General features: G+C 42.5%; 1 protein-coding gene across 1 annotated transcript in view; it reads right to left on the bottom strand.

Moving 5' to 3' along the window:
* The window catches only part of TBC1D1 (TBC1 domain family member 1), a 246,980-nt gene that overhangs the window by 91,491 nt on the left and 138,377 nt on the right, over positions 1–17,112 (bottom strand). Inside the window, exon 15 of the mRNA XM_074951553.1 lies at positions 11,553–11,738. Within this exon, the coding sequence (XP_074807654.1) occupies positions 11,553–11,738 (186 nt within the window). The remainder of the gene's footprint in view (positions 1–11,552; positions 11,739–17,112) is intronic.

The raw sequence follows: 17,112 nt of genomic DNA on the forward strand, positions 1-17,112 counted from the left end.
GCTCTGGGTATAGTTTGCTATACAACTTCTGCCACTGAAGTTTTTAAAGCACTGATTTTTGTGGGTCACATGAAGCAAGGGCTATTTTTCAATTTGTCAGAAAGGAATGGTAAACTGGATATAGTTAGAAAATTCTCACCTTTAAATTATATAACGATTCAGGCCCCAATCCTGCCAGCATTTATCAAGTGAACAACTCAGTGGAATTACCCGTGTGAGTTAAATTATGAGTTTTTGCAGGATCAGGGCCTTTTAGTTTCCCAATGAATCAATTTGTAGGCCTTTTGTGACATTTCATTAATCTGAATAACCTAAATCCTTGAAATTTATTTAAATTTTTTTTTGTTCCTAAATCCATTTTGAGGTAATAGGTTTCCTGGAAAGTAAGTTAAAGGCATCAGCAGAGACTTTAATCACTGCAGTGTTTTCCAAGGCAAGCGAGCTCACCTTATGACTTAGTTTACTGGGGCTTAGGCAAGCAAAAGTAACCAGTGAATCCAGCTGTTTTGTTTCACATCCCACACTAGTATGATATACTCTTCTAGAATGCTATCTGGCCTTAGAAGCACAGATTGCAGCACTAAATACTGAATTCAGACTGTGTAGAAAGATTACACAAACTAAACAGTTATACTCATGGCAATCCAATGCACAAGACTGAATTCCCACTTCTGTTTCAACTATGTGGTCTTTCCTCCTCCCAAGTTAACGACGTAGGAATTTACAAAATTAAGAACTAAAATGCTTCATCCTTACTGGATATCATTATAATGACCACCATTTTCCAGATGGATAAACCGAGTCACAGGGACATCACAGACTAGATTTACAAAGGCATGTGCCTAAAGATGCTGATAGACACCTTACAAAAACACCTAAACGGGTTAGGCACTTAACTCCCATTGAGTTAGGTGCCTAACCTGTTTATGTACATCTGTAAATCCCACTGACTGCATCTTTAGGCGCTTAAATACCTTTATAAAGATAGCTCCAAGTGACGTGCCCAAACCTTTGATGATGTCAAATATGAAATTGCTTAACATTAATCTTCAAGGTAACTGACTGCAATTATGATGAGAACTAACATGAGAATTAGTGGTATAGTTTACTATATGCTTCTAATTTCAGTCTGTTACCCTAAACTTACTGATAAGGAACCTCTATGTTACCATACTCAAAAGTCCTTAAGATTGATTTGTTTTAGGATTTGACATGATGATGCATTCTTACTGGTTTCACTGATTTGTATTTGTGGTTGTATCCCTCTAATACTAGAGGGAAAAGAAATTCTAACTAGAAATTATTATTTAAAATGTTTGTAAGAGGTCACTTCTTTTGTGTTTGTCTGTTTCCAAATCACAGTTGCCAACTTTCACATGGTAAAGTTGCACCCCAACTTTCACAATAAACCAAAAATCAAGCTAATCCCATTTCAAAACAAGGCCAAAACAAGCCAATCCCTAAGAACCCCAACACTCTATGTGAGTAGATCCCCCCAGCACGCAGTCTGGGATTGTGATAGGCCCACTGTGCACCCTGTCTCTCTTCCTCCCTTGCCCCTGCTTTCCCCTGCTTGCTGGGAGCCAATCAAAAAACAGAAGCAACAAGCAACAAGCTAGAAGCCAAAAACTTGCCAACAAGCAACTCACAAGCCAACTAAGCCAAAAACAAGCCAAATTTCTGAGGTTTTTTTTGCGGGTTTGGCATGTCTGTTCCACATATCCATCCTGCTGTGCCAAAGGTATGGTTAAAAAACCCAAACATGAATTTTATCCAGAATTTTTTTTTAATGTACCAGAGATTTGATTCTGAGTAAAGGAATAATTATTTATTACTTTTTAAATAAAGTGAAACAGACTTTCACTTTACACTCTACAAGGCATTTTAAACACAATGACAAGGGTCATCATGTTTATTAATCTGCCTTTTCTGGCTGGCTTAGTGCTGGAATTCTGCTTTTGGTACCGCCTCTGCCTTTAAAGTCAACTGTTACTGGTATCCAGTATTTCATGCCCAGGGTCAGGGCCAATCAGAGCGGGGGAGCCAGGAGGGCCATTTGGCCTGGGTCTCAAGCTCAAAGGGGACTCAAATTTAGACACTTATTAATGTTTTGGCATTTGATAAGTTTCACAACTTGTTTTTATGCGCATCCCTATCGAACCAGAAAAGCATTTGTTAAATAAAAAATTATTCAAACTATGTCTCACTCTTTTTTGGTGCCTTATTTTGTTTTCATGTGTTGTCATTTTTTATTATGGCTGGGGGCCTCAAAAGCTGGAAGTGGCTTGGGCCTCTCTGGACCCCTGAGAGGGCCTGCCCAGGGTCATATAAAGTTGGCTCAGGAATGGAATTACAACCACAAAACAAAGGACACATCTACATGGGGACTTTTGGTGAGAAGCCACGAGAGGAGTGAGTGAAACTAGGATACAGAAAGAAACCCTAAAGATTAAAAGAAAGCAATGCACCTTTGTTTTTGTAATGCTTGGCTGCAAATTAAAAAAAAAAAAGTCTTACTCCATAACTGCTCTTCTTCTCCTTCCTCCTCTTCACACTGCCATCGTTTACCTTCAGTACTGCTGAAAGCAAGGCTTCAAAGAATCTAACCTCCTGTGACCTCACTCTTCAATTTCTGCAGTCTGGAGATGTCCCTCCTTCAAATGATGAGACTTTTGCAGTGAACGCAAGTAGTGCTAGTGACAACGGAGGTTTGTGCAGAGAATAACATACAAATAATGTGATTTATTCTCCTCTAGGTCTGCGCACCTACCTATCCAGACTGAAGGGAAAAAAATGGTCTGTTGCTATGTTAGCCAGGACTACTCCTTTCAGATCAGTATTTAGACTCTCCGTACTGGTATGTTCAACAAATATGCAATATGTAATTAGAGGTGAGCCAAACTACTATAGCAAAATTAGAATTGGGTACTATACATGTTGACCTTTCTGTAGGACGAGAATTAGGCACTCTCGGGCTAAACAAGTTCAGATGCATTATGGTTACACTTCTATTGAAGTGTGATTTATCTACACGTTCTTGGTAGGACATGTCATAAATTATACCCTGATGTTCCAACATCTTTTTTACTACAAATTGCTCTATGCTTGAACATTGAATTAAAAGAATTACAGCACCAATTATGTGTCAGCTTAGAAAGTGACTCTATATCTCTAAATAAATGCAACTCCACTCAACAGAGGATCCAACTTGTCCACATTTTCTTCAAGTCAAAAAGAATATCATATAAAAAAACCAAAACATAAGGCCCCTGGTTTTCCTACATGAAGATAATTTTAAAATAAGCATCGCAGTAGCAGCTTGCATTAGAGCTGATGGGCAAACTGTTAGTCACTTTTTGTTTGCCTTTGGCAATTAACAGTATTATCTGGTACTTGAACATTTGGAAGCATAATTTTACCTGGCTGTTCAATGTACAGAATGCCCATGGAAGTCAATGGTAGTGGTATGCAAAGACTGAGGGTAGGATATACCCTTAGTAAGTGAGAACACCTGGACAGCAACAGTAAATATTTAAATGTGCAATAATGTATCAGGAGATAAAGATGGTAAGTAGTGAATATTATACTGCACATTTAATATTAGCACTTTTACTGCTTAATTTAGTAGTAGTCAAAATGAACATATTCTGTGCTTATTGAAACATTATTGCATATTAAAATATTTACTGTTAGTTCCCAAAGATGAAAACCCCTGAATATGTGGCTGATAAAAAAGCAAGCCTGCTAAAGCATGTTCTCATCTGCTTTTCAAAACATGTGTCACGGGTTGGTTCCTTTGTATAACAGCAACTCAGAGCACTTCTTGAAATTTATCTGCCTGTAAGGAAGAAAAAAAAGCAATTCCAAGATACATGTGCTCCTGTTTCTTTTAAAGACTTGTTTCTTTCATTTATTGACAAGTTTCAGACATAACGATTTTTTGTGTATTTGTGGTTGCTTAGTAATTAGTGTCTATTTTCTCTAGACAGAGTGCTGATCAACATCTGACTAAGCTTACTTTCTTATTTTCATAGATATAAGTGTCACACAGTGATTTAACACGTTATCATGTGGGTTTCACTTTGAAGGTGAAAGAGGCAAGAAATAAATCATCGGAGTATTTAAAAAAAGAGAAAAAATATACTTTTTAATGTTAAGTCCCGTAAGAACTGAAAAAACCTTAGGTTCCCACATGTTCAGAAATTCCCACAGCAACTGCATAATACAGCTACCAGCTAAAGTTCTAATTGGAAGTTTTATAAATCTCTGCCTGAGTTGAGCTTCCATACTACACAAAATCTTTCAGAACTAGCTCAGACCTCTGCCTAAACCAACCTTCCCTGGCTGGGTTAATCTTTCAAGACTAGACTCCAAGGCTGCGCTAGGTCTTTCAAGAATGGAGCAAATCTTTTGGGTTTGGCAGGCCTTTGCCTGAGCCAGGCTTCCAAGCTAACTTCAGTCCTAGGCTGACTTCAGAAATTGGAGCAGGAGTTTGCCTAAGCTAAGCTTCCAGGCTAGACTTGACACTTTCAAAGCTGGGACAAGCTTTGTAGCTCCTTAACCCCACACCCCATTAAACTCCAACCCATCAGCCAATGACCACTCCATCACAGCTACCCAGGACAACGGATAACATTGTTAAAAGTGACTCAGGTACCTAAGTCCCATTGTTAGAAATCACTTGGGCTGATTTTTCAAGGGCACAAATGGCACTTAGGTGCCTACCTCTCACTGAAAGTCAATGGGAGTTAGGTGCTAAGTGTACCTTTGAAAATCTACCCCCAAGTCAAGACTGAAAATGGGACTCAGGCACTTTTGAAAATTTTACCCTAGATCTCAATATTCTGACTTTGTAGTGAGACACCAAATTAAGTCAACCTGATTTTAATACCAACAACCTGATCCTTAAAACAAGAAGGGCTAATAATGGAATGAAGTAGATTCTTTCTAAAAAAGGTAACGCAAGTACAGAAACACAAGTAGATGCTTAAGGAAATACAACACAGTGCACATCATAAAGGGCAATCATACATTCAGATTTCAAGGTACCAAAGAAACCTGGACCCAGGTTTCACTGTCCCCTAAGAGCTTTTGCTCAGCTTTGAAAGAGGATTCCATTCAGTACTACTGCAGTTCTAGGCATCTTTCTATACAGTTGTCCGCCTTGACAGACAACCCTTCCTCTCCACACATCTTACTCAGAGATTTATCCAGGGGTGTGGGGGGGAGGGGCAGGAGTAACCTGTCCTTCCTCACACATTATCTTGGTACCAGGTGCTCCCTCCCTCAGAAGTCTTCAGAGGATCATCGTGGCCACGCTCACCATTAGTGTCTTTGACAGGGCTAAGAGGCTCTCCTCCTCCAAATCCCAAATGGTCTTTGGACTCCCTCTCATCTCACCTCAAATCAGAGAGGAGTGACCAACCCAACAAATAAAATTTAATCTTGGGCTTTCTGTAAAATGGAGGACATGGAGAATAGGGAAAGAAATTAATAGGAAGGCCAGAACCTCATCTATTTAAGTAACCATTAAAATTTTTTACAAAATACTTTATTAGTAGTACCTCAGTCTATTTAAATTAAAGAAAATATACATAAAGAAGGGAGTCATAATGCTGGAGGTGATGTGAGGGAATAGTGACCTTTCTGCATATATTGTGGGAATGCCCTAAGCCAGTGGTTCTCAAACTATTGTACTATTGTGATCCCTTTCACACAGCAAGCCTCTAAGTGAAACCCCCCTTATAAATTAAAAACACTTGTTTATATATTTAACACCATTATAAATGCTGGAAGTAAAGCGGGGTTTGGAGTGGAGGCTGACCGCTCGTGACCCCCCCCCCATGTAATAACCTCACAGCCCGCTGAGGGGTCCTGACCCCCAGTTTGAGAACCTTTGCCCTAAGCTAACAGTGTTTTAGAAGATAAACAACAAATAAAAAATTCAAAATAACTAAAGTTAGGTTACCCACAGAACACATAATGATTCTTTTAGGTTACAGTCCAAAGGAGGTTACTGACTCAGGGAAGGACCCACTGATAACACAATTACACTGCTACCAGCCAGATATAACATAGCTCACATTTGGAAAAGGACAGGTCCCCCCAACATTAGCATCATGGAGAAAAGTATAGGGAACCCTTTTAATGGAAAAATGACAGACCCCCTTACATCAGGATCAAGTAGATGTTGCAGTCTTTTAGAATTTGTATAAGAGGTTGACCATACACATATAGGTCTTTGAAAAAGGTAACAAAACCAGGTTATGCATATGATTTGTTAATATTTGTATGGAAATTTCATGTACATTAAAAATGACAAAATAAAAAGATTAAAAAACAATTAAGCAGAAGGGAGAAACTCTACGAGGATGAAAAGCACTTAATTATTACTACCTTATCTTTATTTCTAATACCTTATAACTCTTTTCTGACCTTTCTACACAAAACGCACAGTTAACATTATATTACACAGTTCATATTATGTTATTAAGCCCTGGTCTACACTATGAGTTTAGGTCGAATTTAGCAGTGTTAGATCGATTTAACCGTGCACCCATCCACACAACGAAGCCATTTTTGTCGGCTTAATGGGCTCTTAAATTGATTTCTGTACTCCTCCCTGATGAGGGGATTAGCACTTAAATCCACATCGCCGGGTCGAATTTGGAATAGTGTGGATGCAATTTGACGGTATTGGCCTCCGGGAGCTATCCCAGAGTGCTCCATTGTGACCGCTCTGGACAGCACTCTCAACACAGATGCACTGGCAAGGTAGACAGGAAAAGCCCCGCAAACTTTTGAATTTCATTTCCTGTTTGGCCAGCATGGCAAGCTGATCAGCACAGGTGACCGTGCAGATCTCATCAGCAGAGGTGATCATGGAGTCCCAGAATCGCAAAAGAGCTCCAGCATGGACCGAACAGGAGGTACGGGATTTGATCGCTGTATGGGGAGAAGAATCCATGCTATCAGAACTCCGTTCCAAAAGACGAAATGCCAAAATATTTGAAAAAATCTTCAAGGACATGAAGGACAGAGGCTATAACAGGGACCTGCAGCAGTGCCGCGTGAAACTTAAGGAGCTCAGGCAAGCCTACCAGAAAACCAAAGAGGCAAACGCCCACTCAGGGTCAGACCCCCAGACATAGAATATCAGGGTTGGAAGGGACCTCAGGAGGTCATCTAGTCCAACCCCCTGCTCAAAGCAGGACCGATCCCCAATTAAATCATCCCAGCCAGGGCTTTGTCAAGCCTGACCTTAAAAACTTCTAAGGAAGGAGATTCCACCACCTCCCTAGGAAACGCATTCCAGTGTTTCACCACCCTCCTAGTGAAAAAGTTTTTCCTAATATCCAACCTAAATCTCCCCCACTGAACTTGACACCATTACTCCTTGTTCTGTCATCTGCTACCACTGAGAACAGTCTAGATCCATCCTCTTTGGAACCCCCTTTCAGGTAGTTGAAAGCAGCTATCAAATCCCCCCTCATTCTTCTCTTCCGTAGACTAAACATCCCCAGTTCCCTCAGCCTCTCCTCATAACTCATGTGTTCCAGTCCCCTAATCATTTTTGTTGCCCTCCGCTGGACTCTTTCCAATTTTTCCACATCCTTCTTGTAGCGTGAGGCCCAAAACTGGACACAGAACTCCAGATGAGGCCTCACCAGTGTCGAATAGAGGGGAACGATCACGTCCCTCGATCTGCTGGCAATGCCCCTACTTATACATCCCAAAATGCCATTGGCCTTCTTGGCAACAAGGGCACACTGCTGACTCATATCCAGCTTCTTGTCCACTGTAACCCCTAGGTTCTTTTCTGCAGAACTGCTGCCTAGCCTTTCGGTCCCTAGTCTGTAGCGGTGCATTGGATTCTTCCGTCCTAAGTGCAGGACTCTGCACTTGTCCTTGTTGAACCTCATCAGATTTCTTTTGGCCCAATCCTCCAATTTGTCTAGGACCTTCTGTATCCTATCCCTACCCTCCAGCGTATCTACCTCTCCTCCCAGTTTAGTGTCATCTGCAAACTTGCTGAGGGTGCAATCCACACCATCCTCCATATCATTTATGAAGATATTGATCAAAACCGACCCCAGGACCGACACTTGGGGCACTCCATTTGATACCGGGTGCCAACTAGACATGGAGCCATTGATCACTACCCGTTGAGCCCGACAATCTAGCCAGCTTTCTATCCACCTTATAGTCCATTCATCCAGCCCATACTTCTTTAACTTGCTGGCAAGAATACTGTGGGAGACAGTGTCAAAAGCTTTGCTAAAGTCAAGGAACAACACGTCCACTGCTTTCCCTTCATCCATAGAACCAGTTATCTTGTCATATGATGCTTCTATGATGAGCTGCATGCAATTCTAGGGGGTGCCCTTACAACTACCCCACCCCTGTTTGTGGACTCCTGCAAGGGAGTCTAACGCAACAGGGATGAGGATTTTGGGGATGAGGAAGATGATGAGGAGGAGGAGGAGGAGGTTGAAGATAGTGCACACAAGGCAAGCGGAGAAACTGTTCTCCCCAACAGCCAGGAACTGTAGATCACCCTGGAGACAGTACTCTCCCAACCTGGGCTCCCAGACCTTGAAAGGGGAGAAGGCACCTTTGGTGAGTGTACCTTTGTAAATATAATACATGGTTTAAAAGCAAGCGTGTTTAATGATTAATTTGCCCTGAAGACTTGGGATGCTACTGGAAAAGTCTGTTAACGTGTCTGGGGATGGAGCGGAAGTCCTCCAGGGACATCTCAATGAAGCTCTCCTGGGGGGGGGGGCGCACTCCAGGCACCCAAACACTCCACCCCAGAGAACTGCCCAAGCAACAGAAGGCTGGCATTCAATAAGTTTTGAAGTGCAGTGTGGCCTTGTCCTTCCCTCCTCCCCACCCCACCTGGGCTACCTTGGCAGTTATCCCCCTATTTGTGTGACGAATTAATAAAGAATGCATGAATTTGAAACAACAATGACTTTACTGCCTCTGCAAGTGGTGATCGAAGCGGGGAGGGGAGAGCGGTTGACTTAGAGGGAAGTAGAGTGAACCAAGGGGGCGGGTTTTCATCAAGGAGAAGTAAACAGAACAGTCACACTGTAGCCTGGCCAGCCATGAAACTGGTTTTCAAAGCTTCTCTGATGCGCAGCGCGCCCTGCTGTGCTCTTCTAACTGAACTGGTGTCTGGCTGCGCGTAATCAGCAGCCAGGCAATTTGCCTCAAACTCCCACCCCACCATAAATGTCTCCCCCTTACTCTCACAGATATTGTGGTGCACACAGCAAGCAGTAACAACAGTGGGAATATTGGTTTCGCTGAGGTCTAACCGAGTCAGTAAACTGCGCCAGCGCGCTTTTAAATGTCCAAATGCACATTCTACCACCATTCTGCACTTGCTCAGCCTATAGTTGAACAACTCCTGACTACTGTCCAGGGTGCCTGTGTATGGCTTCATGAGCCAGGGCATTAAGGGGTAGGTTGGGTCCCCAAGGATAACTATAGGCATTTCAACATCCCCAACGGTTATTTTCTGGTCTGGGAATAAAGTCCCTTCCTGCAGCTTTTGAAACAGACCAGAGTTCCTGAAGATGCGAGCGTCATGTACTTTCCCAGCCACCCACACTGATGTTGATGAAACGTCCTTTGTGATCCACCAGTGCTTGCAGCACTATTGAAAAGTATTATGTACTCGCTGGCTTGGTGCTCCGGTGCCAAGATAGGGATATGGGTTCCGTCTATGGCCCCACCACAGTTAGGGAATCCCATTGCAGCAAAGCCATCCACTATGACCTGCACATTTCTCAGAGTCACTACCCTTGATAGCAGCAGCTCAGTGATTGCTTTGACTACTTGGATCACAGCAGCCCCCACAGTAGATTTGCCCGTTCCAAATTGATTCCCAATTGACCGGTAGCTGTCTGGCATTGCAAGCTTCCAGAAGGCAATCGCCACACGCTTCTGAACTGTGAGGGCTGCTCTCATCTTGGTATTCTTGCCCTACAGGGCAGGGGAAAGCAAGTCACAAAGTTCCATGAAAGTGCCCTTACGCATGCGAAAGTTTCGCAGCCACTGGGAATCATCCCAGACCTGCAACACTATGCGGTCCCACCAGTCTGTGCTTGTTTCCCGGGCCCAGAATCAGCGTTCCACGGCATGAACCTGTCCCACTGCCACCAGGATGGCCAAATTTCTGGGGCCTGTGCTTTGAGAGACGTCTGTGTCCATGTCATCATCACTCTCACCACTGCGCTGCCATTGCCTCCTTTTGCACGTTCTGGTTCTGCATATACTTCATGATAATGCACGAGGTGTTTACAATGCTCATAACTGTCGCAGTGATTTGAGCAGGCTCCATGCTTGCCATGGTATGGCGTCTGCAGGAGAGCAGAGTTGCAGGGAAAGCAGTGGTTGGATGACCAGTTTTGCAGACCTACTGCACCATCTGCTGCCAGGACTCAACCACTGAGCGGGCTACACACTTGCCGTGGAATGGCGAGACAAGAGCAGGAGAGCAGAGTGGAAGCGGCAGATGACGACGGTCATATAGAGGACCTGCGAGACCACCAGGAGAGCAGAGTGGCAGTGGAAGCGGTGGTTGGAAGACCAGTTTTTCCGACCTATTGCACAGTCTGCTGCCAGAGCAGGAGAGCAGAGTGGCAGCGGAAGCGGTGGATGATGACGAGAGTTAGCAATCCTACTGCACTGTCTGCTGAAAGCAGTATGGTGCCCGCACGGAAAAAAGGTACAAAACGATTGTCTGCCGTTGCTTTCACGGAGGAAGGGGCGACTGATGACATGTACCCAAAACCACCCGCAACAATGTTTTTGCTCCATCAGGCATTGGGAGCTCAACCCAGAATTCTAATGGGCGGCAGAGACTGCGAGATAGCTACCCACAGTGCAACGCTCTGAAAGTTGACACTAGCCTCGGTACTGTGGACGCACTCCGCCGACTTAATGCACTTAGTGGGGACACACACAATCGACTGTATAAAATCGCTGCCTAAAAAGTCGACTTCTATCAATTTGACCGAATTTCACAGTGTAGACATACCCTAAGTGTCTGCATAATGTGCGTATAATTGTCAGCACCGGGGTAATCAGTATTTCACCCACAGATTAAAGTACAAGGCCAACTCCTTGAGGACTCCGTTTAACTCTCAGAATGGCTAAACAGAGTTTAGTGAGTGACCGATATTTAAACAATCACCTGTGCATGGGAATGCACTAAAGAAGCAGTTCAGAAGGACAACACTGAGGCTCCTTATCAGCACTTCCAGGCACCAGTCTAAAACATCCAATGAAATGCCAACAATAAAGTGGCAATTAAGATAAAGTAAATAAGCCATAGGTAAAAGATTTAGAGTAAATGAAGGAAAGAAGAAGACACCATACATAATAAAGAGGGTTGGGAGAGACAGTGCTAGATTGATTTTATCTAAATTGCTTCTAAAACATTTTGTTAAGACCTGATCCTATTCATGTGAAACCTTCAATAAAACCAAGAACACAGAACTTGTTCTCCATAGGATCTATTCAAAATTTTTACTAACCTTGCAACTTTTGATTTTCCTTTTCCATTCTGAGCAGCAGTATCTGTTGAAGAATGGCTTTCTGCCACAGTTCTCGAAGCTCCCGAGTTGTCCGTTTCCTGTCTTCTTTCACTGGCCCAAAGGGGCCATCTTCACAAACTGGTTCTAACGGGGACCTGGGTGGAAGATCTCCCAATTCAGAGTAATCTTTAAGAGACAGAAATGAGCATTACCCATTTAGATTTCACAGTCAAACAAAAGGGCACATTTTCAAAGGCCCAGCAGCCACTTGTGCACATGTAAAAAATGTACTATATATGCATCTAAACTGTGTGCACTGTAACCTACGCATAAGCAGTCTCAATAGTCTAAACACCTATCGAAGTGCAAGTGGAACCAATAGATTTTGCACATGCAAGTGTTAATATTTGTGTGTGTAGGTGCTTAACTATTGAAGTACTGGTGTAGGTATTCGAATATCTGAAGCGCACACAGAGACATATTTGCACTTGCAGGTGTACAGAATATTGGACACTTGTGTCAAGAGAATGCCTAGCATAGCCCTTTTGTAAATCTATCTTTTGTTCCCAGGATAGGGCTAAATTATTTAAACAATGCATTTGTATTGGAAACCTAAAACTGGAAATTTCATGCTTAATTGGACATGCAAAACTTGCATTGTGCCCATATCTGTATCTTCTATCTACTCAGTCAGATTCAGGCTCTCTTTCCTTAACTTCAGATCAATTAAAAAGAAATCCTGGCAGGTACATTTTCACTTTCTTGATGACAAAAATTACTGTCTTAGGTTTCACTGAGATCTGTCATTAAAGCTTTGACTTTTCTCCACTCCTTGAAGTTACTGTCTCTTGGGGGAGAGGAGAGGGAGGAGGGAGGCAGAGGGGCGGGAAATCCATGTGTTTAGGCACGGTTGTTATCAAATGTGAATTTAAAGTCTCCACACTCTTAACCCATCTTTATTCTTTCTTCAGGTGTCTCTCTCTCATCCAGTTTGAACACCATCCAATCTAAACATGTTTAATCGAGGTGCTGATATTGGCCATTTGTATCAATGGGAGTTTTCAGACACTGACTTCAGGGGAAGCAAAACTGGAGAAATATGGGCCTGATTTCTGCCTTATGAAATTTCAGTTCCAGCATTTTATTACTGATAATATCTTTCTGTTCCCAGTATTTCCTGTCTGTTGGAAATAGCGCTGAATACCATTCTGCAGTGGTTAAGAACTATTTTATCTCACAGTTAGAGTACTGTACTTATACCATATAATCCTGTTTCTTCAATGGGCTCTATGCAAGCAGACCACATGTAGCCCCATTGACTCTGTGTAAGTGCAGGGTTCCTGCTATACACAGCTCATCTTACTTATCTATTAGAAATTCTAATCAATAAACCACAAATTTTCAGGAGATCAGATGCACTAATTAATAGGCCAGACAGTTCAGGATGCTAGCTGTTTGTTTATTATTACTTGACATATTTTACATTTGTGCAAATAAAATATGGGACTCCATCCAGGAAAAATTATAAATAGCCCAGTATCAATTCCATAGACACCACGGATACAAAACACACTTCTCCCTCCCTCTCCTTTTAAAAATAGGCTTGGTAACATAAAAACGTAAGAACAGCCATACTGAATCAGACCAAAAGGTCCATCTAGCCCAGTATCCTGTCTTCCGACAGTGGCCACTGCCAGGTGCCCCAGAGGGAATGAACAGAACAGGTTATCATCAAGTGATCCATCCCCTATCATCCATTCCCAGCTTCTGGCAAGCAGAGGCTAGGGATGCCATTGATGGACCTATCCTCCATGAACTTATCTAGTTCTTTTTTGAACCCTGTTCTAGTCTTGGCCTTCACAAGATCCTCTGACAAGGAGTTTCACAGACTGACTGTGCATTGTACATTTTCGTCTTTCCTTCTCTTCCTCCCAGCTAATACTCCAGACTGAAATAAATTACTGGTAATTTACCAAAGAACAGACATAGCACAAGCAATAGATGGGTCAGATTCTCTAATACAATAGACCCTCGCTAGAGCGCACATCACTAGAGCGCGGATCCGCATATAGCATGGTCGTGACGATGGATCCCAAATTTAAATATTTAAATTCGGATCCATGGTAACGCAGTCCGTCCCCGCGTACGGATCCCGAGCCCCGCATTCTAGCGAGGGTCCGGTGTACCTCCCTGCCCATGTCTCTCAACTCTGACCTAGAGGAATTCAACTTTGAGGGTTGAAACTGTTCTTCAGGCACATGCAGTCAGTCCTTGACCACTTGGCTGAGACCTCCAAGAAGGGAACTAAGGGTGATAAGGTAGAGATTTTTGGTGATGTGCAGAATTGTCCCTTAGGAACCTGACAATAACATAGGCCTCACAGAAGAATTATGTTTTCATGAGGGACCTGTTGGTGGACTGAAGACATAAACCAGGTCAAGGAGAGGAATCCGAGCATAATCATTAGCTTTATCCTCAACTCTAGTTGCATGCTGCTCAAGTTAGTACTATCTGGTGGTGAAAAAGGAGGCCCAAAGTTATACCCCTTTTACAGCACCTTTATCTGGGTACCTCAGGGCTGTTCTCTAATTTATACTGGCTTGTATCCACCCTACAGCAGCACTTATGCCAGCCAAGGAGTGCTGTAGCACCTCCCTTACCCAACACACTCCCTATGCCAGAGGGAACGGAGCTGGCAGAGAAATGGCTTTGCCAGGCAAAATTTCACCAGCTGCCAGTTTAGGGCAGCTTGCAGCTCTTTTGCACCACTGGAGTGACTCAAAGGATCTGTAGCAGAGGCCAGAGAGTGGCCCATTATTTCTCAAAACTATAAAGACATTAAAACCACATACTTATCCAATGGCCTGCTAAGTAAAGCTTTATAACAGGACACTTCAATAAATTACAGAAGCATATACTAGCTATTGAAAGCTCGTGTGTCTCGGAGATTTTTAAATAATCAAAATTAGTATATAAAAAAATAGTTAAACTAGGTTTGACACAGAAAACACACAAACCTTAACTGCATAAACACAGCACCAATACAGTTCATAATACAGTGGGATGAATACCAGTTTCCAATGTAAATATTCAGTAATGTACTCATGAACCCCTACAACTAATGCAAACAGAACAACATTCAAGAAGTGTTTGTTCTAGCTTCTAGCTTTTCTGTCACGTCACCCTTCCCTTTCACCAAATTTTTCACTTATGATTGTTTACTTAAATACCTTTTGCAGTAAGTCAAGCATGCAAATAGCCCACTTAAAAAATTCATTACAGTAGAACTCTTAAATCGGTCACAGAATAAAAAAAAAGCATCATGAGAATATAAGAGGAATTATTCTTTATTTTTAGCGAAACATTGAACAATATTGTTCCTTACCAAAATAAGTACTTAGCTTTTTTGGTTTTGTTTTGTAACTCCTGCTACAACAACATCAGTAATTAATTTCATCTGTCAACCCTCTCTATATATAGATTTAATTTCACCCATCCACTGATGTGTAGCCATCTTATATTGCTACACTGATGGACTCATTAGCCTTAGATGTATACAGTATCTAGAGGAAAAATAACTCATTTCCCCCCCAATGTGTCATGTCTCCCGTGCATAGTTGTGGCTGAAAATATATATCTCTTTATCCCAAGTTCCAACTATAAGGCCATCTCCATGGGACTTTTCCCTTCAGCCAAACAGAATGGCTGCACACCCTATCCCAAGGGAAGAGCCAGGTGACTCTGTGGCTACATATGCAAGGAAATGCTCTGCTCTAAAAGTAGTAAAGTGGACCCAAACCCTACTCTACCCAGTCAAGGCCAAGTACCTCTGTGCATATTATTTCAAACTAGCTCCTAGGGAGGGGACATTCCTGAAAGCAGATATTCTCAATGGTAGTTCAGAGGGCCACTTTTTTTTTTTTTTTTAATAAAATTGGCTACCACTGCAACATACATTTGAAATTAAAAACACAAAGGTTATGTCTACACTGCAATTAAAAACCCACAGCTGGCCTGTGCCAGCTGACTCGGGCTCAGGGGGCTCGGGCTAAGGAACTGTTTAATTGCGCTGCAGACATTCGCGCTCAGGTTAGAGCCTGGACTCTAGGGCCCTGTGAGGTGGGAGTGTCCCAGAGCTCGGGCCGAGCCCGAGTCATCTGGCACAGGCCAGACATGCGTGTCTAATTGCAGTGTAGACCTGGCCACAGCAATTCTCTCCTTCTAGAAGTTAATTAAATAGAAAGGTTTTCAGCATTTTAAATTCCGTTTGGAAAGCCACTACCTTGACCTCTCAGTCTCTAAGTAGCCAGTCTTCTCTCACTTGCCCACAGGCACTCCCTCTGAACTTGGAAATTCACTCATAACTGACTTGTTCAACTTCTGACTTCTGCTTTTATAAACTGTATCACTGTCAGTCTCTCCTCCCAAAGAGTCAGAGACAAAAGGGCTTGTGCAAACACCACCTATTCCACCACACAGTGCTTATGGAGTGTTACCTGAAGTTCAAGATCTAAACAGAGATGTATGTAGTAACAACAGAAAGTAGAGGATTGGAACTAGAGACACCTTCAGTGGGCACAATTTAAATCCTTATTCTTGCTCTCAGCACTTAATGTAAATTACCAAAGTATGTGCAATATTCCCTATTCTAAGAGAATACAGTGAATTTCATGGTAAAGTAAATTTGGCAAAAGGCAAATCTGTGACACTTTAGTAGCAATTACTGATAGTCCCAAAAGGAACTAGAAAATGTTGACAAATATACATTTGAAAATACAAATGTCTGCTACAGAAAAAAAAGATTATAGTGTCACCTCTTGCAAAAACTTTAAAAGGTGGGGTAAAAAGTCGTCTCCGTGCCAAGACTCAAGTTCAAGTTTTTCCCTGCCATCATAACTCTGCTTTATACGGGAAGTTCTGAGCTGGAGCAGGAAAATCAATTTGTAGAAATAGGCCCATATTCTGTAACTGATTTAGGGCTCTTCAAACACAAAACATTTTTAATAACGCATTTCAGATCTTTCAGGTTGCGTTACACATATGCAAACACACACACAAATATAACGGATTGTTTGAGTTCATATCAAACTGTCACAAAATTTTAATGAAATAAGCAACAGTGGTGCAACTAGCAAAATCTTTACACGATGTGTATCTGCTGTGATAATTTTCCTCTTTATGTTTTTGCATTAAGATAAACATGTCTTTTGGGGAGGATAGATATCCTTAATAGTTTACACGTTTCTTCTAGAGTTAGATATTCTATCAAACATTTTATTCAGGAAGAAATCTGTCTTCTTGTAAGGGGACTGTTGCCCCCTTACTAACATTCAGTGGGGGTGTTTTGGTTGGCTAGCTCCCAGTACTAAAAAGGGGGAAGGGTCGATGGGGAATCAGGACACTGAGACTGACAGCCCCCAGGAACAATGGGGAGAGGCCAATGCTCCAGGTCAGCCTGAATGACAGCGCGAGCAGGCTAATCAGGGAGTCAGGAGGCCAGGGAGGTCCCGTCCTCCGTGTGAGCTGGAATTGCCTGGGTCAGACAGAGTGGGGCCCAAGC

Source organism: Natator depressus, chromosome 4 (genome assembly GCF_965152275.1).
Source record: "Natator depressus isolate rNatDep1 chromosome 4, rNatDep2.hap1, whole genome shotgun sequence".
Lineage (NCBI taxonomy): Eukaryota > Metazoa > Chordata > Testudines > Cheloniidae > Natator > Natator depressus.